Below are 25,524 nucleotides of genomic sequence, written 5' to 3'. Positions count from 1 at the left end.
CTTCTCTAATCAAAGGGGTTGGGGAGAGAAGCCACAACTAGAAATAAGAAAATCACAAATGGGAAAGCCCACTGGTAAAGGCAAACATACAATAAAAGCAGAAAATCATCCACACACAAATGTGATATCAAAACCAGTAACCATGATGAGAAGAGAGAACAAAGGTAGGAAATGGGAATTGCATTTGAAATTAAGAGACTAGCAACTTAAACAACCTTGTACATATATAGACTGCTTTATCAAAACATCATGGGAAATGCAAACCAAAAAACTACGATAGCTACACACACAAAAAAGAAAAAGCAACCCAAACACAACACTAAAGATGGTCATCAAACCACAAGAGAAGAGAATAAAAGAGGAAGGGAAGAAAAAAGACCTATGAAAACAAACCCAAAACAATTAATAAAATGGCAATAAGAACATACATATCAGTAATTACCTTAAATGTAAAAGGATTAAATGCTCCAACCAAAAAGCACAGACTGGCTGAATGGGTACAAAAACAAGACCTGTATATATGCCGTCTACAAGAGACCCACTTCAGACCTAGGGAAACATACAGACTGAAAGCAATGGGATGGAAAAATATATTCATGCAAATGGAAATCAAAAGAAAGCTGGAGTAGCAATACTCATATTAGACAAAATAGACTTTAAAATAAAGACTGTTGCAAGAGACAAGGAAGGACACAGCATAATGATCAAGGCATCAATCTAAAAAGAAGATATAACTATTGTAAATATATGTGCACCCAATATAGGAGCACCTCAATATATAAGACAAATGCTAATAGTCATAAAAGGGGAAATTGACAGTAACACAATAATAGTGGGAGACTTTAACACCCCACTTACACCAATGGACAGAAAATCCAGACAGATAATTAATGAGAAAACATAAGCCTTAAATGACAAACTAGACCCGATAAACTTAATTGATGTTTATAAGGACATTCCATCCAAAAACAACAGATTACACTTTCTTTTCAAATGCACACAGAATATTCTCCAGGATAGATCACATCTTGCATCACAAATCAAGCCTCAGTAAATTTAAGCATCTTTTCTGACCACAATGCTATGAGATTAGAAATCAATTACAGGGGAAAAAAACCATAAAAAACACAAACACATGGAGGCTAAACAATATGTAACTAAATAACCAATGGATCACTGAAGAAGTCAAAGAGGAAATCAAAAAGTACCTGGAGATAAATGACAACGATGATCCAAAACCTATGGAATGCAGCAAAAGCAATTCTAAGAGGGAAGTTTACAGCAATACAATCTCACCTCAAGAGAGAGAAAAATCTCAAATAAACAACCTAACCTTACATCTAAAGCAACTAGAGAAGGAAGAACAAACAAAATCAAAAGTTAGTAGAAGGAAAGAAATCATAAAGATCAGAGCAGAAGTAAATGAAATAGAGATGAAGAAAACAATAGCAACAATCAATGAAACTAAAAGCTGGTTCTTTGAGAAGATATAAAAAATTGATATATCTTTAGCCAGACTCATGAAGAAAAAAGAGAGAGGACTCAAATCAATAAAATTTGAAATGAAAAGAAGTAAAAACAGACACCACAGAAATACAAAGGATCATAAGAGACTGCTGTGAAGAACTATGTGCCAATAAAATGGACAACCTGGAAGAAATGGAAAAATTCTTTGAAAGGTACAACCTTCCATGATAGAACCATGAAGAAACAGAAATTATGAAGAGGCCAATCACTAGTACTGAAATTCAAACTGTAATTAAAAATCTTCCAACAAAATAAAGTCCAGGATGAGATGGCTTCACAAGAAAATTCTATCCAACATTTGGAGAAGAGTTAACACCTACCCTTCTGAAACTCCTCAGAAAATTGCAGAGGAAGGAACACTCCCAAGCTCATACTAGGAGGGCACCATCACCCTTATACCAAAACCAGACAAAGATATCACACACAAAAATTACAGACCAATATCATTGATGAACATAGTTGTAAAAATCCTCAACAAAATACCAGCAAACAGAATCCAACAACACATTAAAAGGATTATACACCATGATCAAGTGGGGTTTATTCCAGGGATGCAAGGATACTTCAATATATACAAATCAATCAGTGTGATACACCATATTAACAAATTGAAGAATAAAAACTATATGATCATCTCAATAGATGAAGAAAAAGCTTTTGACAAAATTCAACACCAATTTATGATAAAAAAAAACTCTCCAGAAAGTAGGCATAGAGGGAACCTACCTCAACATAATAAAGGTCATATACGACAAACCCACAGCAAACATCATTTTCAATGGTGCAAAACTGAAAGCATTTCCTCAGAGATCAGAAACAAGAGAAGGATGTCCACTCTCGCCACTTTTATTCAACATAGTTTTGGAAGTCTTAGCCATGGCAATCAGAGAAGAAAAAGAAATAAACTGTATAGAAATTGGAAAGGAAGAAGCTAAAGTGTCACTGTTTGCAGATGACGATACTATACATAAAAAATTCTAAAGATGCTACCAGAAAACTACTACAGCTCATCAATGAATTTGGTAAAGTTGCAGGATACAAAATTAATACAAGAGATATCTCTCATTCTTATACACTAACAACAAAAGATAAGAAAGATAAATTAAGGAAACAATCTCATTTACCATTGGAACAAAAAGTATAAAATACCTAGGATTCAACCTAGCTAAGGAGGCAAAAGACCTGTACTCAGAAAACTATAAGATACTAATGAAATGAATAAAATATGACACAGACAGATGGAGAGATATACCATGTTCTTGGATTGGAAGAATCAACATTGTCAAAATGACTGAACTACCCAAAGAGGTCTACAGATTCAGTGCAATCCCTATCAAATTACCAATAGCAATTTTCACAGAATTAGAACAAAAACCTCCAAATAGCCAAAGCAAACCTGAGGGGAAAAAAAAATCAGAGCCGGAAGAATCAACTCCTTGACTTCAGACCATACTGCAAAGCTACAGTCATCAAAATAGTATGTTACTGACATAAAAACAGAAATAGAGATAAATGGAACAGAATAGAAAGCCCAGAAATAAACCCATGCACCATGATTACCTAATCTATGACAAAGGAGGCAAGAATATACAATGGAGAAAAGGCAGTCTCTTCAATAAGTGGTGCTGGGAAAACAGGACAGCTACATGTAAAAGAATGAAATTAGAACACTCCCTAACACCATACACACAAATAAACTCAAAATGGATTAAAGACCTAAATGTAAGGTCAGACACCATCAAATGGTTAGAGGAAAACATAGGCAGAACACTCTATGACATAAATCACAGCAAGATCTTTTTTGACCCACCTCCTAGAGAAATGGAAATAAAAACAAAAATAAACAAATGGGACCTAATGAAACTTAAAACGTTTGCACAGCAAAGGAAACCATAAACAAGATGAAAAGATAATCCTCAGAATGGGAGAAAATATTTGCAAATGAAGCAACTGACAAAGAATTAATCTCCAAAATATACAAACAGCTCATGCAACTCAATATCAAAAAACAAACAATCCAATCCAAAAATGAGCAGAAGACCTAAATAGACATTTCTTCAAAGAAGATATACAGATTGCCAACAAACACATGAAAGGATGTTCAACGTCACTAATCATTAGAGAAATGCAAATCAAAACTACAATGAGGTAGCACCTCACCCCAGTCAGAATGGCCATCGTCAAAAAATCTACAAACAATAAATGCTGTTGAGGGTGTGGAGAAAAGGGAACCCTCTTGCACTGTTGGTGGGAATGTGAACTGATACAGCCACTATGGAGAACAGTATGGATTTTCCTTAAAAAACTACAAATAGAACAACCATATGGCCCAGCAATCCCACTACTGGGCATATAACCTGAGAAAACCATAACTCAAAAAGAGTCATGTACCAAAATGTTCATTGCAGCTCTATTTACAATAGCCAGCAGATGGAAACAACCTAAGTGTCCATCAACAGATGAATTGATAAAGAAGATGTGGCACATATATACAATGGAATATTACTCAGCCATAAAAGAAACAAAATTGAGCTATTTGTAATGAGGTGGATAGACCTAGAGTCTGTCATACAGAGTGAAATAAGTCAGAGAGAGAAAGACAAATACCGTATGCTAACACATATATATATGGAATTTAAGAAAAAAATGTCATGAAGAACCTAGGGGTAAGACAGGAATAAAGACACAGACCTACTATAGAACAGACTTGAGGATATGGGGAGGGGGAAGGGTAAGTTGTGACAAAGCGAGAGAGAGGCATGGACATATATACACTACCAAACGTAAGGTAGATGGCTAATGGGAAGCAGCTGCATAGCACAGGGAGATCAGCTCGGTTGTTTGTGACTGCCTGGAGGGGTGGTATAGGGAGGGTGGGAGGGAGGGAGACGCAAGAGGGAAGACTTATGGGAACATATGTATATGTTAACTGATTCACTTTGTTATAAAGCAGAAACTAACACACCATTGTAAAGCAATTATACTCCAATAAAGATGTAAAAAAAAAAAGAAGATGTGGCACATATATACAATGGAATATTACTAAACCGTAAAAAGGAATGAAACTGAATTATTTGTAGTGAGGTGGATGGACCTAGAGACTGTCATACAGAGTGAAGTAAGTCAGAAAGAGAAAAACAAATACCATATGCTAACACATATATATGGAATCTAAAAAAAAAAAGAAAATAGAAAATGGTCAGAAGAACCTAGGGGTAAGACTGGAATAAAGATGCAGACCTACTAGAGAATGGGCTTGAGGATATGGGGAGGGGGAAGGGTAAGCTGGGACAAAGTGAGAGCATGGCATGGACATATATACACTACCAAACGTAAAGTAGATAGCTGGTGGGAAATAACTGCATAGCACAGGAGATCAGCTTGGTATATTGTGACCACCTGGAGGGGTGGGATGGGGGGGTGGGAGGGAGGGTGATGCAGGGGGGAAGATATATGGGGACATATGTATATGTATAACTGATTCATTCTGTTATAAAGCAGAAACTGACACACCATTGTAAAGCAATTATACTCTAATGAAGATGTTAAAAAAAAAAAAAAAACCTCAAAATGGGTGAAAGACCTAAACGTAAGACCAGACACCATAAAACTATTTGAGGAAAACATAGGCAGAACACTCTTTGACATAAATCGCAGGAAGATATTTTTTGATTCACCTCCTAGTGTAAAAAAATTAAAAAAAAATAATAAACAAATGGGACCTAATGAAACTTAAAACTTTTACGCAGCAGAGGAAATCACAAACAAAATGAAAAGATGACCCTCAGAATGGCAGAAAATATTTGCAAATGAAGCAGCCGACAAGGACTTTATCTCCAAAATATACAAAGAGCTCATGTAGCTCAATATCAAAAAAACCAAAAAACCCAATCAAAAAATGGGGGGAAGATCTAAATAGACATTTCTCCAAAGAAGACATACAGGTGTCTGAAAAGCACATGAAAAGATCCTCAACATTGCTAATTATTAGAGAAATGTAAATCAAAACTACAATGAGGTATCACCTCACACTGGTGAGAATGGCTATCATCAAGAAATCTACAAACAATAAATGCTGAAGAGGGTGTGGAGAAAAGGGGATCCTCCTCACTGTTGGTGGGAATGTAAATTGGTTCAGCCACTATGGAGAACAGTATGGAGGTTCCTTAAAAATTTAAAAATAGAACTACCATATGACCCAGTAGTCCTACACCTAGGCAGTTACCCAGAGAAAACCATAATTCAAAAAGATATGTGCACCCCAGTGTTCATTGCAGTATTATTTACAATAGCCAGGACATGGAAACAACCTTAATGTCTAACAGAGGAATGGACAAAGAAGATGTGGTACATATATACAATGGAATATTACTCAGCCATAAAAAAGAACTAAATAATGCCTTTTGCATCAACATGGATGGACCTAGAGATTGTCTTTTCTCCATTGCATATCATTGCCTCCTTTGTCATAGATTGGGTGACATATATGTGTGGGTTTATCGCTGGGCTTTGTATCCTGTACTATTGATCTATATTTCTGTTTTTGTGCCAGTACAATACTGTTTTGATTACTGTAGCTTTGTAGTATAGTCTGAAGTCAGGGAGTCTGATTCCTCTAGCTCTGTTTTACTCTCTCCAGATTGTTTTGGCTATTTACAGCTTTTCTGTTTCCACGCAAATTGTAAATTTTTTTTTTGTTCTAATTCTTTGAAAAATGCCATTGGTAATTTGTAGGGATTGCATTGAATCTGTGGATTACTTGGGGTAGTACAGCTATGTTGACAATATTGATTTTTCCCATACATGGTATATCTCTCCATCTGTTTGCATTATCTTTGATTTCTATCATCAGTGTTTTATAGTTTTGTGAGTACAGGTCTTTTGTCTCCTTAGGTAGGTTTATTTCTAGGTATTTTATTCTATTTGTTGCAAGGGTAATTGGGAGTGTTTCCTTAACTTCTCTTTCTGATCTTTCATCATTAGAGTATAGGAATGCAAGAGATTTCTGTGCATTAACTTTATATCCTGCAACTTTACTAAATTCATTGATTAGCTCTAGTAGTTTTCTGGTAGCATCTTTAGGATTTTCTATATATATAGTATTATGTCATCTGTGAACAGTGACTGTTTTACTTCTTCTTTTCCAATTTGTTTTCCTTTTATTTCTTTTTTTTTTTTCTGATTGCCATGGCTAGGACTTCCAAAACTATGTTAAATAAAAGTGGAGAGAGTGGACATCCTTGTCTTTTTCCTCATCTTGGAGGAAAGCTTTCAGTTTATCAACATTATGAATGATGTTTGCTGTGGGTTTGTCATATATGGCCTTTTTTATGTTGAGGTAGATTACCTCTATGCCCACTTTCTGGAGAGTTTTTATCATAAATGGGGGTTGAATTTTGTCAAAAGCTTTTCTTTTGCATCTATTGAGATGATCGTATGCTTTTTATTCTTAATTTGTTAATATGGTGTATCACACTGATTAATTTGTGTGTATTGAAGAATCCTTGCATCCCTGGGATAAATCCAACTTTATCATGGTGTATGACCCTTTTAATGTGTTGCTGGATTCTGTTTGCTATTATTTTTCTGAGGATTTTTGCATCTATATTCTTCAGTGATATTGGTCTGTAATTTTCTTTTTTTGTGATATATTTATCTGGTTTTGGTAACAGCGTGATCGTGGCCTCATAGAATGAGTTCAGGTGTGTTCCTCCCTCTGCAATTTTTTGGAAGAGTTTGAGTAGCAAAGGTGTTAGCTCTTCTCTAAATGTTTGATAGAATTCGCCTGTGAAGCCCTCTGGTCCTGGAGTTTTGTTTACTGAAAAAATTTTTTTTTAATTTATTTTATTTATTTTTGGCTGCATTGGGTTTTTGTTGCTGTGCATGGGCTTTCTCCAATTGTGGTGAGTGGGGGCTAATCTTGGTTACAGTGCACGTGCTTCTCATTGTGGTGGCTTCTCTTTGTTGTTGAGCATGGGCTCTAGGTGTGTGGGCTTCAGTAGTTGCAGCATGCAGGCTCACTGCTTGTGGCTTGCGGGCCCTAGAGCACAGTCCCCATAGTTGCGCCACATGTGCTTAGTTGCTCCGCGGCATGTGAGATCTTCCCAGACCAGGGCTTGAACCTGTGTCCCCTGCATTAGCAGGCAGATTCTTAACCACTGCACCACCAGGGAAGCCCTACTGGAAGATTTTAATTACAGTTTCAATTTCATTACTTGTGATTGGTATGTTCATGTCTTCTAATTCTTCTTGGTTCATTTTTGGAAGGTTGTACATTTCTAAGAATTTTTCCATTTCTTCCACGTTGTCCATTCTATTGGCATAGTGTTGCTTGTGTAGTCTCTTATGATCCTTTGTATTCCTGCATTGTCAGCTATAATTTCTCCATTTCATTTCTAATTTTATTGATTTGAATTCTATCCTTTTTTCTTGATGAGTCTGGTTAAAGGTTTATCAATTTTTTTTATGTTCTCAAGGAATCAACTTTTAGTTTTATTGATCTTTGCTATTGTTTTCTTCATTCCTATTTCATGTATTTCTACTCTGCTCTTTATGATTTCTTTCCTTTTATTAACTTTGGGGGTTTAATTCTTCTTTCTCTAGTTGCTTTAGGTGTAAGGTTAGATTTTTTATTTGAGACTTTTCTGGTTTCTTGAGGTGAGATTGAATTGCTATAAACTTGAATTGCTATAAACTTCCCTCTTAGAACTGCTTTTGCTGTGTCCCATAGGTTTTGGGTTTTCATGTTTTCATTGTCATTTGTTTCTATGTACTTTTTGATTTCTTCTGTGATCTCTTAGCTATTTAGTAGCATAATGTTTAGCCTCCATTTGTTTGTGTTTTTTACAGTTGTTTTCCCTGTAATTGATTTCTAATCTCATAGTGTTGTGGTCAGAAAAGATTCTTGATATGAATCTTTAAATCTACTAAGTCTTGATTTGTGACCCAAGATGTGATATATCCTGGAGAATGTTCCACGTGCACTTGAGAAGAAAGTGTATTCTGCCACTTTCGGGTGGAATGTTCTATAAATATCAATTAAATCTATGTGGTCTATTGTGTCATTTAAAGCTTGTGTTTCTTTGTTTATTTTCTCTCTGGATGATCTGTCTATTGATGTAAGTGGGGTGTTAAAGTCTGCTACTATTATTGTGTTACTGTCGATTTCCCCTTTCATGACTATTAGCATTTGTCTTATATATTGAGATGCTCCTATGTTGGGTGCATGTATATTTAAAATTGTTATATCTTCTTTTTTGATTGATCCCTTGATCATTATGTAATGTCCTTTCTTGTCTCTTGCAACAGTCTTTATTTTAAAGTCTATTTTTTCTGATATGAATATTGCTACTCCATCTTTCTTTTGATTTCCATTTGCATGGAATATCTTTTCCCATCCCCTCGCTTGCTGTCTGTATGTGTCCCTAGGACTGAAATGGGTCTGTTGTAGACAGCTTACATACGGATCTTGTTTTTGTATCCATTCAGCCAATCTGTGTCTTTTGGTTGGAGCACTTAATCTATTTACATTCAAGATAATTATTGATATGTATGTTCCTATTGCTATTTTCTTAATTGTTTTGTGTTTGTTTATGTGGGTCTCTTTCTTCTCTTGAGAAGAGAAGCCACTTAGAGAAGCTCCTTTAGCATTTGTTGGAAAGTTGGTTTGGTGGTGCTGAATTCCCTTAGCTTTTGCTTGTCTGTAAAGCTTTTCATTTCTCTGTTGAATCTGAGTGAAATCCTTGCTGGGTAGAGTAATCTTGGTTGTAGGATTTTCCCTTTCATCACTTTAAATATATCCTGGCACTCCCTTCTATCCTACAGAGTTTCTGCTTAAAAACCAGCTGATAACCTTATGGGAATTCTCTTTTATATTATTTGTTGCTTTTCCCTTGATGCTTTTAATATTTTTTCCTTGAATTTATGTTTTTTACTTTGATTAATATGTGTCTTAGTGTGTTTCTTCTTGGGTTTATGCTGTATGGGACTCTGTGTTTCCTGGACCTGTGTGGCTATTTCCTTTCCCATGTCAGGGAAGTTTTTGACTGTAATCTCTTCAAATATTTTCTCAGACCCTATCTTTTTCTCTTCCTCTTCTGGGACCCCTATAATTCGAATTTTGGTGAATTTAATTTGTCCCAGAGGTCTCTGAGGGTGTCCTCATTTCTTTTCAGTCTTTTTTCTTTATTCCATTCCATGGCAGTTATTTTCAGCATTCTATCCTCCAGTTCACTTATCTGTTCTTCTGCCTCAGTTATTCTGCTATTGATTCCTTCTAGTGTATTTTTCATTTCAGTAACTGTGTTGTTCATCACTGTTTGTTTGTTCTTTAGGTCTTGTATGTCCTTGTTAAACATTTCTTTTATTTTCTCAATCCATGCCTCCATTTCTATTACTATTTGGATCATCTTTACTATTGTTACTCTGAATACTTTTTCAGTTATGTTGCCTATTTCCTCTTCATTTATTTGCTCTTGTAGGTTTTTACCTTAATCCTTCATCTGTAACATATTTTTTGGTCATCTCATTTTTTTGATGGGTGCAGCTGTGTTCCTGTCTTGCTGATTGTTTGGCCTGAGGCATCCACCACTGAAGTTTGCAGGCAGTTGGTTGGAGGCAGGTCTCGTCGCCGAGATGAGGGCCTCTGGGAGAGCTCACACTGACTAATATTCCTGGTACCTGAAGATCTCTGTTAGTCCAGTGGTTTGGACTTGGTGCTCCAACCACAGGTGCTCAGGCCTCCTCTATGTTAATTATGTCAATGGTTTGTCTCATACATTGTAGGTTTTTCCCTCACTTTGTCATTTGCCAAACTCTCTCATGGAGTTTCCTGGCATACAGTATTTAACAAATATATCTATACCTGTATCTATATCTATGTTTATACTCAAACCAACCATCTCTTCATTTTAGTTTTGTCTTGAGTGTTATTTTTTGAAAGTTTTCACTCCTTTCCAATATATTTGGAATTTATATTCATTTTAAGATGTGAGAAAGAAACATATTTTTTTGATTAGTGCAGAGTTTCACCAGAATATATATTATGGACAATATTTCTGTGGGATGTTACCAGGGTTAGTCAAAAGAAGGATTCTATGATCAAGTAAATTTGGGAAACACAAGGTTTAAACAAAACCATCAGGTTTCTTTGCTGAAAAATTATCAAAGTGGAGCCTATTCATTACAATATTATTTGAAATAGCAAAGCACTAGGAGCAACCCAAATATAAATCAATATCATGCCAGATAAATAAGTTATGATTTTTCTATACAAAGTAATACTATGCAGCTGTAAAGAAAAAAATGAGACTATTTGCTTAATACTGAGGGGAAAGAATATCTGAGTTAAACTGTAAGTGGAAAAAACAAGAATATGGTATGTCATATATGACACTTTGTGTTAAGAAAGGAGACAATCAGAATATATAGTAAAACCCTTTTTGATAAGCAGAGAGGAATTTTGGAAAGCTCACAAGAAACTAAGAACAAAACAGATGGAGAGATATACCATGTTCTTGGATTGGAAGAATCAATATTGTGAAAATGACTATACTACCCAAAGCAATCTACAGATTCAATGCAATCCCTATCAAATTACCAATGGCATTTTTTTTTTTTTAAAGAACTAGAACAAAAAATCTTAAAATTTGTATGGAGACAAAAAAGACCCCGAATAGCCAAAGCAGTCTTCAGGGAAACAAACGGAGCTGGAGGAATCAGACTCCCTAACTTCAGACTATACTACAAAGCTACAGTAATCAAGACAATATGGTACTGGCACAAAAAGATAAGCATAGATCAATGAAATAGGATAGAAAGCCCAGAGATAAACCCACGCACATATGGTCAACTAAACTATGAGAAAGGAGGCAAAGATATACAATGGAGAAAAGACAATCTCTTCAATAAGTGGTGCTGGGAAAACTGGACAGCTACATGTAAAAGAATGAAATTACAACCCTCCCTAACACCATACACAAAATTAAACTCAAAATGGATTAGAGACCTAAGTGTAAGACCAGACACTGTAAAACTCTTAGAGGAAAACATAGGCAGAATACTCTTTGACATAAATCACAGCAAAATCCTTTTTGATCCACCTCCTAGACTAATGGAAATAAAAACCAAAATAAACACATGGGACCTAATGAAACTTAAAAGCTTTTGCACAGAAAAGGAAACTACAAACAAGACAAAAAGACAACCCTCAGAATGGGAGAAAATATTTGAAAATGAATCAATGGACACAGGATTAATCTCCAAAATATATAAACAGCTCATGCAGCTCAATATTAAAAAAAACAAATAACCCCCAATCAAAAAATGGGCAGAAGACCTAAATAGACATTTCTCCAAAGAAGACATACAGATGGCCAAGAAACACATGAAAAGCTGCTCAACATCACTAATTATTAGAGAAATGCAAATCAAAATTACAATGAGGTATCACCTCACACCAGTTAGAATGGACATCATCAGAAAATCTAAAAACAAGAAATGCTGGAGAGGGTGTGGGGAAAAGGGAACCCTCTTGCACTGTTGGTGGGAATGTAAAATGATACAGCCACTATGGAGAACAGTATGGAGGTTCCTTTAAAAACTAAAAATAGAATTACCATATGACTCAGCAATCCCACTACTGGGCATATACCCTGAGAAAACCATAACTCAAAAAGACACATGCTCCCCTATGTTCATTGCAGCACTGTTTACAATAGCCAGGTCATAGAACAGCCTAAATGCCCATTGACAGAGGAATGGATAAATAAGATGTGGTACATATATACAATGGAATATTACTCAGCCATAAAAAGGAATGAATTTGGGTCATTTGTAGAAATGTGGATGGATCTAGAGACTGTCATAAAGAGTGAAGTAAGTCAGAAAGAGAAAAACAAATGTCAAATATTAACACATATATGTGGAACCTAGAAAAATGGTACAGATGAACCGGTTTGCAGGGCAGAAATAGAGACACAGATGTAGAGAACAAACATATGGACACCAAGGGGGGAAAGTGGCGGGGTAGGGGTTGTGCTGTGATGAATTGGGAGATTGGGATTGACATATACACATTAATATGTATAAAATGTATAATTAATAAGAACCTGCTGTATAAAAAATTAATTAAAATTTAAAAATTCAAAAGAAACTAAGAACAGTGGTTAGAGGAAGAAATCTTTTTGCTGATTACTTTTGAAACTTACAGGTTTTTAAACCACATGAATATATTATATTAAAAAAGTAAATAAAAAATTAAAAAATGGAAAGCCTCTTAGAGGCTTCAGTATACTAATGTAATTTTGACTCTCTAAGTTGTGGGTAGCTGTGAGTTATGTGGTTACCCACAATGGTTACTTATAAACTCATTCAGGTTACAAAATCCTACAGAATTTGGGGTTCTCACATTTCCAAAAAAATTATGGAAAAATCATTTCAGAATTCACATGTTATCTGTAGCATATAGTATATACAAAGTTTTATATTCTTGGGTTTCTGTGTGTGTGTATGTATGTGTGTGTGTGTGTGTCTGTGTGTGTGATTTCTATTCTGTTTTTTATTGACCAATTCTATCCTCAGTACTGAGTATTTTCATCTCTGAAAGAACAAGCCACTTCTTATATTTCTTTTTTGTTATTTTGCTGATATCAAAATTAATTCTTCTTTTTCAACATTTTCTTGAACTATTTTTATCCATTTATTCTTTCAGATGATTTTCTTTATCAGCCACCTAAACATACTTGTTGGAATAGTTTGAGAAGAACTGATATCTTCATGGAATTACATAAAGACAGAAGAGCGTTTCCACCTTTTTGGCTATTGTGAATAATGTTGCTATGAACATTGGTGTACAAAAAAAAAAAGTATATAGAAGGGAGACTGTTTCCTATATACCCTTAGATACTTTCCAGGTTTTGGATCATGTGAAATGTTTCTCAAGTATTCTGTTATGCCATTCAGTAAAGTCTAAAATAGCATGATTTTTTTGTTTTTCTTCATATAATGCCTATTTCTTAATTTTCTGGGGTTTTCTTTGTTTGTTTCTGTTGTAAAGAAGATGTGTTATTCACTTTATTTTCTCAAGGGTTATTATTGATATAAAATATTTTTTTTCATTAATACATATTACCTTTTAAAAATTTTATTTTTGACATTTATTGAGACAAATATATGCTTCCCTTTGACCAATTCATTTGATAAAATAAAATAACAATTTACTGATAACTTACTAACGTTATTGTTGGAAGAAGTCATGCTCAAAAAATAAAACATTGCTATTTTAATATAATTTTGAATTCTTTTGTGTGGATCTCTTATCTATAGTTGGAAATGGAATTGGCCTAAATGTTTGTTTTTGGAGCTTAGTTTGTCAACTTTTTACATTTAGGTCATACCAAATGCATATAATAAATTAGCAAGTTCTCCATATGGTTCTGAACTCATTAAGAGCTTATAAGGTATTTGAAAGAAATTTTCTGCACAAATTTTGATTCCATTGCCTTTTATAATTGTAACTCTTGAACAGTATTTTCATTCTTTGCCTCTCAAGCTGCATTAATGTGATTTACAGTTTTGTAGAAAATTGTCCATTTAATCTTACATTCAATTACACTTTCAGGCCTGGTTGTGTTTTCTCTTTCAGTAAGGTCAGCTATCTCTGGAAATTTAACAAGACAGCACAAAGGAATCCCAAATTTGGTAGTCCCATCTTTTTCAGGCTTACACTTTCACCTCCAAATTAGGGGTTGCCATATGTATCGCACATGACTTCCCATGGTGGCTACTGCCTCCTCTTTGTCTCTATCTGTGTAATATCTACCAGAAAGGTAGTGAAATTTATGGCATTTTTATGGCAACCTTCCTAGTTTCTGCATTAATGTAGGCTTCTTCTCTTTCTCCTTCTTTTTTTTAAATTTTATTTACTGTAACTTTTTGTCTGAGTGTCAGGGTTAAAGACTTGCTTTTGTGCAACGATTTTCCCCTGAAATATTAATGCACTTTTCATTATCAGTTTAACTGCTTTCCATCAACAGCAGTGACAATACTAGGAGTGCTGGGCTATATAAATGTAGTGGGCGTCAGGGAGGAGATTAATCACACAAGCTAGCATAAACAGTCCTGGAACCACTAATATGCTGACACCCTTTTGGCAAAGCCTGGAGCAGCTTGGTAAAGGATCCACACTTGTTTTTTATTTGCGAAATAATCAAGAATGTGGAAAATTGGGGAAGTAAACTGCAGGTACTTTTTCTAATATTCTTTTTTCCTTCTTATTCTCCACCAATTAGTTGATTTTTAATTTTCATTATTATTAATGAAACTAAAGGATATGTATAAATGTAAATATTTCAGCTAAGATGACGGGATATGACATACAAAAGACAAAATGCTATAAATAAAGACAGTCTTCTGTTACAATTGGTACTAATAAAGGATTATATTAGAGGACCTTCCTGGTGGTGCAGTGGTTAAAAATCCACCTGCCAGACGTAGAGAATGGACTTGAGGACACAAGGAGGGGGAAGGGTAAGCTGGGACGAAGTGAGAGAGTGGCAGTGACATATATACACTATGAAATGTAAAATAGATAACTAGTGGGAAGCAGCTGCATAGCACAGGGATATCAGCTCAGTGCTTTGTGACCACCTATAGGGGTGGGATAGGGAAGATGGGAGGGAGACGCAAGAGGGAAGGGATATGGGGATATACGTATATGTATAGCTGATTCACTTTGCTATACAGCAGAAACTAACACAACATTGTAAAACAATTTAATAAAGATGTTTTAAAAAAAAAAGAATCTGCCTGCCGATGCAGGGGACTAGGGCTTGGAGCCCTAGTCTTGGAAGATCCCACATGCCACAGAGCAACTAAGCCCGTGTGCCACAACTACTGAGCCTGCATGCCAAAACTACTGAAGCCCATGCACCTAGAGCCCATGCTCTGCAAGAAGAGAAGCTACCACAATGAGAAGCCCGTGCACTGCAGCGAAGAGTAGCCCCCAGTCGCCACAACTAGAGAAAGCCCGAGGGCAGCAACGAAGACCCAATACAGCCAAAAATAAATAAATAAAATGAATAAATTTATAAAAAATAAAAGAATTATATTAGAGTTAATATATCCACATTCATGTACACTTTCACAAAATCTCCAGGTAATTATAGTCATGAGTGATGCTGTTTTCTGACATAGTTTCCTTTCCCAAGACTATTGGTAATATTTGTAATTCAGATATGCACATCCTACTTCATGCTAAAACTTTACCCCAAAGTTATGTACAAAGAAGTTTAATTAACAGAAAATGACATATGACCAATATTAATAAATGATTCAGGGAAGCTGAAATTCCCCAGGCTGCCTAAATCTCATTCTTTGGGATGTATTTCTCATTTTTCATCCTTATTACAGACTTTTTCTTGGCCATATTGGTGAGCCCTCTGATAAAGAAATATTGACTCATTCATCTTCCTTGCCCTCAGGGGTATTACCCCATAACCTTCCAGGGCCACGGCAACTTGACACCCTGGATAGCATCCTCAAGAGTGGGCTTGGATCCAAATAATTTTGAAAGCTACTGAATTTGCATTTTGCAAAGCCAAATATTTCTTCTTTATACTTTAATTTTTCTTTTACTGTGCTTTTTTTCTCCATCGGGAAGAGTTACTTTTGGTTACCCGTACCCGTGAAATTTTTCTTCCTCACCAGTCAATCACTCTACCATTATAGGACTTCCTAGGTAGTGTCACAGTTTCACAAGAGCAGTCACAGCTGCCAAGTTGTTAAAATTATGGCAGGACTCAATCACAAACTATGACAATACTATATTAATAATGAACTCAAGTCTCCAGTTGCATGAATAATTTTAGAATAACATTCCATAACTGCAGATTGTAGACATAAACAGTGGATGACAGAAGATATTGAACCTGTCCCTGCAGAGATCTAGGGATGTAGCTAGAAGCAGCCTGCTTATGAAGTTTGCTGTTTTATCTTACTAGTCAGCTAAGGGAAATCACTAATCAATTTTCAAAGAAGGAGATTAGTTAAAAAAACTATTATTTACATATGCATACACACATATATGTTCACATCAAATTGTACAAACATGTTTAATGACATAAGAAATTCTTTATGATACGGTAAATGGCAGATTATAAAATGTAAATACAAATGATTCAAACTATGAAAAAAATTCAACCCCATTCCAATAAGAGAAATGCATTTTTAACTTTAGTGGGTAAAAATCTAAAATCTTGACAATACCGTCTGTTGACGAGGCTGTGGAGAAACAGAGACTTTCACACATTTCTGGTGGGAATGTAAGTTAATATGGAGGGCAAATATAAAAATTTGACCCAGCAATTCCATTTTGGGGATTTTTATGCTCCACATAGCCTTACATGATAAACGTAAAGATTATTCATGACAGCAATCCAATAGCAAAAGGCTGGAGACAATCCCAAGTCCACTAAAAGTGACTGGTTAAATAATATTGTACATTTATAACATGGAGTACTGTGTAGCTGAAAAAAAGAATAGAGAAGCTCTTCATGAACTGATATGAAAAGATCTCTAAGACGTATTAAGTTAAATAAAAAGCAGAACAATGTGCATAATAAGCTACATTTTGTGTTACAAAAAGGGAAACAATCTATATTTGTGTTGACCTGTAGGTACACAAGACACTTCAAAAGAAACTAAGAACAATATTTCCCTGGATGGAAATTCATCAAAATGTTAGAGCCTTTGTAAATGATGGGAATATGGGTGATTAAAGAAATTATAAGAACTTTCATTATACCCCATAATTTATTTATATTTTTAAATGCAAAATGAAGTTTTAAATGGTTTTCCAGGAAGATGAACCAAGTCTATCTGTAGCATTTTGTAGCCCAGATGTACGTGCTTATGAATAATAGCAGTAAGGGATGAGTGCTGTGGAGAGTCTATGGGCTTTTTCTCTGGTTAACATTTGTCACATCCTTCCAGGGACAATAATTTGTCCTAAACCCCCTTAGACCAATTGGAAAAATTCCAAATGGGCTGACACATAGGAGTTAGCAAGGTAAAATGCAAGTAAACATGAGAATGAAACGGGGCCCATCCATACTTCGGCTAATTCAGAGATGAGTACTTATGAATGTCACCCCAGGCACAGCCCACACTTCAGAAGATAATTTCTTATTTGGGGTTATCCCAATGGAAGCAGTATCTTGAGAGCTTGCAAAAGCAAAAACCTTTGGATAGCATTTAATTTTAAGTTAAATAAAAATGAAACATAAATTCCAGAAAAAGTGCATAAGTCAAACTACTTGGTATTATGAGTAATTTTAAAGCAAACACTCATGCTACTACCATTGTGCTGGAGAAATATAATGCCATATCCTCAGAAGCAACTCCTAGTGTCCCTTCTTGATCACATCCCTTTCTCTCCCTTGAAAGATAATCACAGTCTTCACTTTCATGGTAACTACTTCTTTGCTTGCAGTTGTAGTATTACCACCTTTCATTTTGCTTGTTTTAAAACCTTATTTACAAGAGCCATTTATGCTGCATGGAGCTACATTTTGTTCATTCGGCCAACTACATAATATTCCATTGCATGCTTGTACCACATTTAAAATATCCATCTAACTGAAGATGGGCATTTGGAATATCTCCAGTTTAGGGCTTTAAGAATGATGCTGATATAAACAATATCTAGATGTATGTGGGTTCATAGCATGAGTTTTTCTAGGGTAATTAATTACCCCTGAGTGAAATTGCAGGGTTATGAATAGTTTCTTCTTTTCTAGATACTACAAAATGTTTTCGAATGTGGTTTTATCAATGTATACTTTTAGCAGTCTACTAAGGTTCTTCACCAAAAGTTCTAAATGCTTAGTTTAGTCAGACTTCTGAACATTTGCTAGTCTAATAGGTAGATAGTAAGATCTCATTATGGTTTTAATTTTCATTTCACTGTTGATGAATGAAGTTGTGTGCCTCCTTATATATTAATTGGCCATCTAATATATAAGGATATCTTTTGCCTGTCCTTTTATTGGATTGCGTTTCTTTAAAAGTGTTTACTTTAATACATGTATTAATAAGAATCTAAATGATAAATGATCAGGGTTAGAGGTTAACCATGTAGCCAGAAGGCAAATGCCAGATTTTCAAAGATTTTCAAAAGACCCAGATTTTCACAAAACCCAGATTTTCACAAAACCTTTTAGTGTAATTATCTGGCATAAATTATTCATCAGACGAATTGGGCCTAAGCATTTGCCCATCTCACTCCCTGCTGCCAGTTTTCTGCCCATGTACCCAGATCAATGAACGATGCTAACAACAGTAGGTAACATTCACTAGATTCTTTCCAATGTGCGTGGCACTGAGCTAAGCAAGTACCTTATTTACTTCTCTCAACACCTCTGTATGGACTGTACTATTAGACTTAGGAGCTTGAATAACTTGACTATTAGGACTCAACTAGAGAGAGATGTAGCTGGGAGTTGATCACTCATTTAACTCTCAAGCCTATGCTCTTACCCTGTCTCAAAATAAAATTTCCTTATGGTTTCAAATTTGGAATTACTGTGTACTGTGGAAATGGCAATCATTAGTTCTAATAAAAGAGAATATAGTAAAGTACTTAGTTTAGAACTGATGGAATTTAAATTCCCTAAAAAACATATCATGATGCATTATGACAGATACTGACAAAAATAAAATAGGTTTGCATAAAGCTTACACTTATGTTTGTATCACAGACAATATGTGAATGGCAAATGTGGACGCTTTCAACTTACTACTGCATCTATAAACATTTTATACATCTTGAATAGATAAAATCAGGAGCTCTTATTCCAGGCCCATTTTTTTTTAGGTTAAAATCATGAAATAAACAATAATGGCAAACCTAACCATGCATCCAGTAGCAGTTACCCAAAATTCTTTAAAGGTAACTTGAAAGGACAGTCCAAAACATTGAGTCTCAAAGGGACTTTCTAATCATTAGTAAGCATAAAATAGAAAAATGTTTAAAAGTAAAACACTACTGTTTCTTGCATGAGATCCCAGAGATCTGTGAGAAAATAAACCTTTATTTCCAAGTTAAAATTTGAATTTGTTGGAAGATAAAAGAACTGTGCTTATTTGAAGCAAAAAGTTGCAGAAAGGTGATCGGACTTTGAAAAGCTCACAAGAACTAAGAACTGAGCTAAGGTCCATGAAGTTGACGGCAGTTTCTGAAGCAGTTTATATAATGAACTTTAATTCAGAGGGTTTTTTTTTCCCCCCTTTTGAGGGAAGCTTCTGGCTTGAACATGTTCATGGGTCCCATACAGCTTGTAAATCTATGTTCTTTCTCCCGCTATGACTCTGCTCAGGCTTGTAGTTTCACTTGAAAGAAAAATGTTCAACATCTCCTAGGCTAAGCATTAATCCTCCCACTGCCTGATCAATTAAATCCCGCTGTCTGTGTCTGGAAGGCAAAGTCTGAGCTTTATGTATTGCTTTCTGACAAGCTCCATTTCCATGCTCCATGGAACAGATGCAGCAGTGTAACTCTGTGTGCAACAGGATTTTGGACCCTCAAATCTAGAGGGCCAACAGGTACGGTGTTTCATTTTACCATTTAATAAGTTCAAAGGTCTATAATGATTATATTATACTATCTAATGAATTTAGTTCAATAACAGTATCTTATCTTTCGTATGGCATTTAATAGCTTACAAGGTGAGAATACATTATCTTGTTTGCTCTTCAAAACAGTTTTTTATGTGAGGCAGTGCTTTATCATATTCCATTTAACAACGAGGAGAGACTGTGCTCTTGCCCAGGGTCACATAGCTAGAAACTGGCAATCTTGTAATTAACACCCAGATCTTGTGATTCTAATACAAGTGGTCTTTCTTTTACAATTCACTTAATAAACCCAAGATTGGAAAATTATAGAGGACTTTCAAAAGGAGCCATATTATCAATGTGCTTTGAATCCAGAAAACTGATGATAATATAAATGTCAAATTGCTGCTCACTTGAATAGAACAAAACAAAGAATAAGCCATTTTAATGTTGCCTCTAAGATAAGAAATTTTGGAAAATGTGCCAAGATAGCTTTAAAAAGCCCTAAATGTGATCGGTCAGGCCGCTGGAAGAGAAACAGGCTTGTCCTGTGGGGGACCTGTTACTCATAAGGTCTCAATGTTCTGGCCTTGCCTTCCCATGCATTTCACATGTATAGGTATTTTTCCAGCTGCAAAATCCTAGAAGGTAGGTGTTTTGGTTTAGCTTTCCCCAGAGACACATCCTGAGATAAAGATTCAGGTGCAAATGACTTATTTGGAAGGAGAAAGAAACACCAGTAGGGAGTGGGGCTAACAAAGCGTGTGTCATTGAGCTAGCTGCTACCAGGGTGACTGGAGATTAATCCCAAGAGGAAACCCTGAACACAGTAAAACACACACCTCAGAGACCTCCCACCTGAAGGGGGAGGGAGCTGGGGTGTTCATATGCCAACTCCCATCAGTTTGTGTGTGTTTTTTTTTTGGTTGAGTTGGATCATTGTTGCTGTGTGCAGGCTCTCTCTGGTTGCGGCGAGCGGGGGCTACTGTTCATTGCAGTGCGCAGGCTTCTCATTGTGGTGGCATCACTTGCGGAGCACAGGCTCTAGGCGTGTGGGTTTCAATAGATGTGGCTCGCAGGCTTTAGAGCACAAGCTCAGTAGTTGTGGTGCACTGGCTTAGTTGCTCAATGGTATGTGGGACCTTCCCAGACCAGGGCTTGAACCCCTGTCCCCTGCATTGGCAGGTGGATTCTTAACCACTGCACCACCAGGGAAGTTCCCCCATCAGTTGTTTTTGAGAGCTGCTGGGAGTGTGGAGGGAAGGATAATTCCCTTACCCTCTGGCATGCTGTGCAAGAGGGCAAAATGGCATTCTATAGAGTAGGAAAAAGTTCCCAGGCAAAGAAATGCAGACACTGGCAGGGCAAAGTCACTGGTAAGAGGGACACGATAGTGTGCCCAAATGGTATGCTATATCAGGATCCAGGTCTTATATATTAAAACTTTTCATTCAAAGTCCAGAATAGTATTTGGGACATAATAGTCTCCTGATAATTATGGACACATCAACCTGACACAGTGGTTGTGAGAAATGTTTACAAATTAAATCCTAACCACCAGAAGAACAAAAGAAAGAAGGAACAAGAAAGGGCAAAGAAGGCACTGAAATTCATCTCCACTCACACTTTCTCATAAATCTTGTTGGGATGCTCCGGCCATTCGATCATGCACACCACTCGGTTGGGCATGGTCTCAGTGGTTGAGTAGTAGCCCTGGGGGAAGGCCAGGAGGAGAGCCAGGACCCAGATGACACAGATGACCACCTTGGTGGCTGTGGCCGACAGTCGGGGCTGGAGGGGGTGGATGATGGCCATGTACCTGGAACAGAGAAGAAAGGACAAAAATTCCAATTTGGTCACCAAAATCTGCATTAGTGATTATGCATTGTTCCTGCCCAGTGAAAAATTCTCCAGAAGCCCTTTGAGTCCTGGTGATTTTTACAATTATTTTCTTTTTCATATTCTATCCTTAAGTTTTATGACTTTTATGACATAAATGCTAAACTCAGCCATATATTTTTAATATTTTAGAACTCATCTAGCAACATTCCAGGAGAGAAATTTTCATCCTTGTCCTTATGCTAGGGACATGATGCCTAAGTATATGTCAGTGGCTTACAGTGAAATAAGAAAAATAAGAACAACTTTGTGAATTTAGCCAATGTAAAGCCTATCTTTACCTTTTTTGGATTAAGGAATAATGGTGATAGAAATAGTAGTTTTTAAAGTCCTGGTGTGGCAATTTAAAAGGCTAGCAATCCTGTACAGGTCCATACAATTTGAAGGGAAGTGAATGTGTACGAATGAGAAAGCAGTGGCCTAAAGCCAGCAAAAAACCAATAGCTCCTGGAGAAATCTTCACCAATTCTTTGAACATCTAGAAGTCAGTGTATGGCTAACAAAGTATGCTTCATGAAGAGAAAGAGACTCTCCACCTCCTGAGACAGACACACTTGAGCATATCAAAGCCCAGGGTAGATGAAACCTCTCTGCAGGAAGAGGGAAGCAAAGTGAATGATGACTTTAGGTCTGGAGCCATTTCTCCATCTCTTACTTGGGATCAAGCACTGAGTGGTGTCATCTGAATGAGTGTCCACGTCTGAATTTGTGTATAGACTTTGAGATTCAGCAGAGATTTTAGAATTAACAAATATTCCAGTCAGCATTTAATATCAGTTATAGTCACATCAATTCTGCCTCCTGCCTTGAAAAAATCATCTACCTTTTAAAGGGATAGGTTTAGCCCAGTTCCCTAACACCCCTGCCCCAAGCTTTTGAGGTGTGTGGTGGACAGGAACAAAGCAGCTTGGGACGGAACACAGCTCACGCCCCTTCTAGGGTACTGCTCCCTTCCCCCATGTTGTGAGGACCCCTCCTGCCTGGAATCTTGTTCTCCAGTGGATGCTGGACTCAAAGTGGCTGAAGTCAAGTACTCCCACCTCACTGGCCTGGTTACAGGGTCCTCACTTGGGGAAGGGGAGCCATGCCAACCTCTTTTCCCATCCCTTTGTTACTATTTTGCACTCTTAACACCTGCCAGTAAATATTGTCTACACTGAAAACAATTATTTTTTGCAGAGTTCATGGATCCATCCCTTAAAGTATGCATTTTTTTTTCACAGTAGGAATTATGTCTTATACCGCCTTTGGGGTTTAAGTATCTGACAAAATCTCCGAATCATGCATTTGATTCTCTGACAGGCAGGTGCTTCTGGCTTCCATGGGACTGAATAGTCAATGGAGACTTCAGAAATGAGCAGACAAATAGAACAGCTGTCAGCTGGCTCCAAATAATTCCACATAATTCTTTTTTACAGTCTTTGGACTCTAGGATCTCTAGGCTGGAACTGGGGCCAGGCTTACAAGGAAAGTAATTTCATTCAGTATGTGCACTGCAAATTCACACTGTGCACCTGCCACACGCAGAGCACTGTGTTTCCTTGTGAACTCCGAGCTTCTAATTTCTCCAAGGAGAAAACGCATATAAATAAACAGCCACAAAACATGACAGTAGGATATGTGACCTCAAGCGGTAATCTGATAAATACCTCAGAGCCTTAGGGAGGCTGCAGATTCGGAATGGCAGGTGGATTATTGAAGAGGCTTAAAGGGGTGTGCTTTGCTGGATTTGGGGTGAGCCTGCTGAGCATCTGGCTTGAAGGGCAAGAAGCATTCAGAGACTTCCTCCCTTCTCCATGTTATGATTAGTTAGATCTTCCCTGTCTGAGAAGCTTGATGGCTCAGTTTTCATGAAGGCTTCCCTGATTGTCCTTTTATAGAATACCTTTTAGAATACCTTTTCCTAGATTTTCTTGCTAGGGACTTAGGCTTTCCTTCTCTGGTCTGTAAGAGCGATGGCACTGACAGTGTTCAGTATATGAAAGTACATTAGGATGCCTCAGGTCAGCTTTTACACATGTAATCAGAACTGATGATAGCTCCCCGGAAGGAAATCCCCAGGATCTTTTCCTTCTCCCTCTTTTGGAAAGTGGTTAGGTAGTCTTTTTTAAAATTTATTTTATTCAAGTATTGTTGATTTATAATATAGTGTTAGTTTCTACTGTACACCAAAGTGGTTTATATATATATATATATATATATACATTCTAAGGGTTGATAGTAATTTTTTTCCTTGTGATGAGAGCTCTTAGGATTTATTCTCTTAACAACTTTCATATATAACATACAGCAGTGTCAATTATATTTATCATGTTGTACATTACATCCTTAGTACTTTTTTATCTTATAATGAAAAGTTTGTACCTTTTGGCTACTTTTACCCAATTCCCACTCCCCCAACCCCCACCTCTGAAAACCACAAATCTGATCTTCTTCTTCTATGAGTTTGTTTGTTTTTGAAGTATAACACTATGTTAGTTCCTGGTATACAGCATAGTGATTGGATATTTCTATGCAGTTCAAAATGATCACCATAAGAAGTCTGGTTATGATCTGTCACCATAAAAAGATATTACATAATTATTGACTTCCCACACTGTACATTTCATACCCATGTCTCTACTCTTATTTGAATATTTTAGTCATGACATATCAGCAAGTCACTGTGCCCCTCCTTTGTCAAACACACAAAAGTGTCAGCATGACTCTGAAAATGTTATCACCTATTTGGGAAATATAATTATGCTTTAACAAAAAGACACTAAGTGTAGGTAGTCTTGAAGTCAGGAGAGAGCGGAATTAGGAATAGACTTGCAAAAGATATTGTGGTGGAGGTGAGTAGTAATCTATAAATCTCTGGGCAAATTTCCCTGGTTGATTTGGTGGCTATAAAGTCTGTTACTCAACTACCATCTACAGAGCATTGAAAGGGCAAAGACAGGGATTTCCCTGGTGGCACAGTGGTTAAGAATCTGCCTGCCAATGCAGGGGACACGGGTTTGAGCCTTGGTTCGGGAAGATGCCACATGCCACGGGGCAACTAAACCCGTGCATCACAACTACTGAGCCTGTGCTCTAGAGCCCGTGAACCACAAATACTGAGCCCACACGCCACAACTACTGAAGCCCGCGTGCCTAGAGCCCATGCTCCGCAACAAGAGAAGCCACTGTAATAAGCCCACGCACCCCAACGAAGAGTAGCCTCCGCCTGCCGCAACTAGAGAATGCCCGCACGCAACAAGGAAGACCCAACGCAGCCAAAAATAAATTTATATATAAAAAAGAAAGGACAGGGCTTCCCTGGTGGCGCAGTGGTTCAGCGTCCGCCTGCTGATGCAGGGGACACAGGTTCGTGCCCCGGTCCGGGAAGATCCCACATGCCGCGGAGCAGCTGGGCCCGTGAGCCATGGCCGCTGAGCCTGCGCGTCCAGAGCCTGTGCTCCGCGGCGGGAGAGGCCACAATAGCGAGAGGCCCGCGTACCGCAA

The 25,524-nt window shown here is 36.9% G+C and overlaps 1 protein-coding gene across 1 annotated transcript in view; it reads right to left on the bottom strand.

Moving 5' to 3' along the window:
- The window catches only part of TACR1 (tachykinin receptor 1), a 94,258-nt gene that overhangs the window by 49,995 nt on the left and 18,739 nt on the right, over nt 1-25,524 (bottom strand). Inside the window, exon 2 of the mRNA XM_022563069.2 lies at nt 21,764-21,958. Coding sequence (XP_022418777.1) covers nt 21,764-21,958 — 195 coding nt within the window. The remainder of the gene's footprint in view (nt 1-21,763; nt 21,959-25,524) is intronic.

The sequence above is a fragment of the Delphinapterus leucas genome, chromosome 13 (genome assembly GCF_059928025.1).
Source record: "Delphinapterus leucas isolate spDelLeu-1000000601 "Yukka" chromosome 13, BTC_Dleu_Yukka2, whole genome shotgun sequence".
NCBI classification, from domain to species: Eukaryota; Metazoa; Chordata; class Mammalia; order Artiodactyla; family Monodontidae; genus Delphinapterus; species Delphinapterus leucas.
The sequence above is the reverse complement of the archived record's forward strand: the minus strand, read 5'-3'. Positions and strand labels throughout refer to the sequence as shown.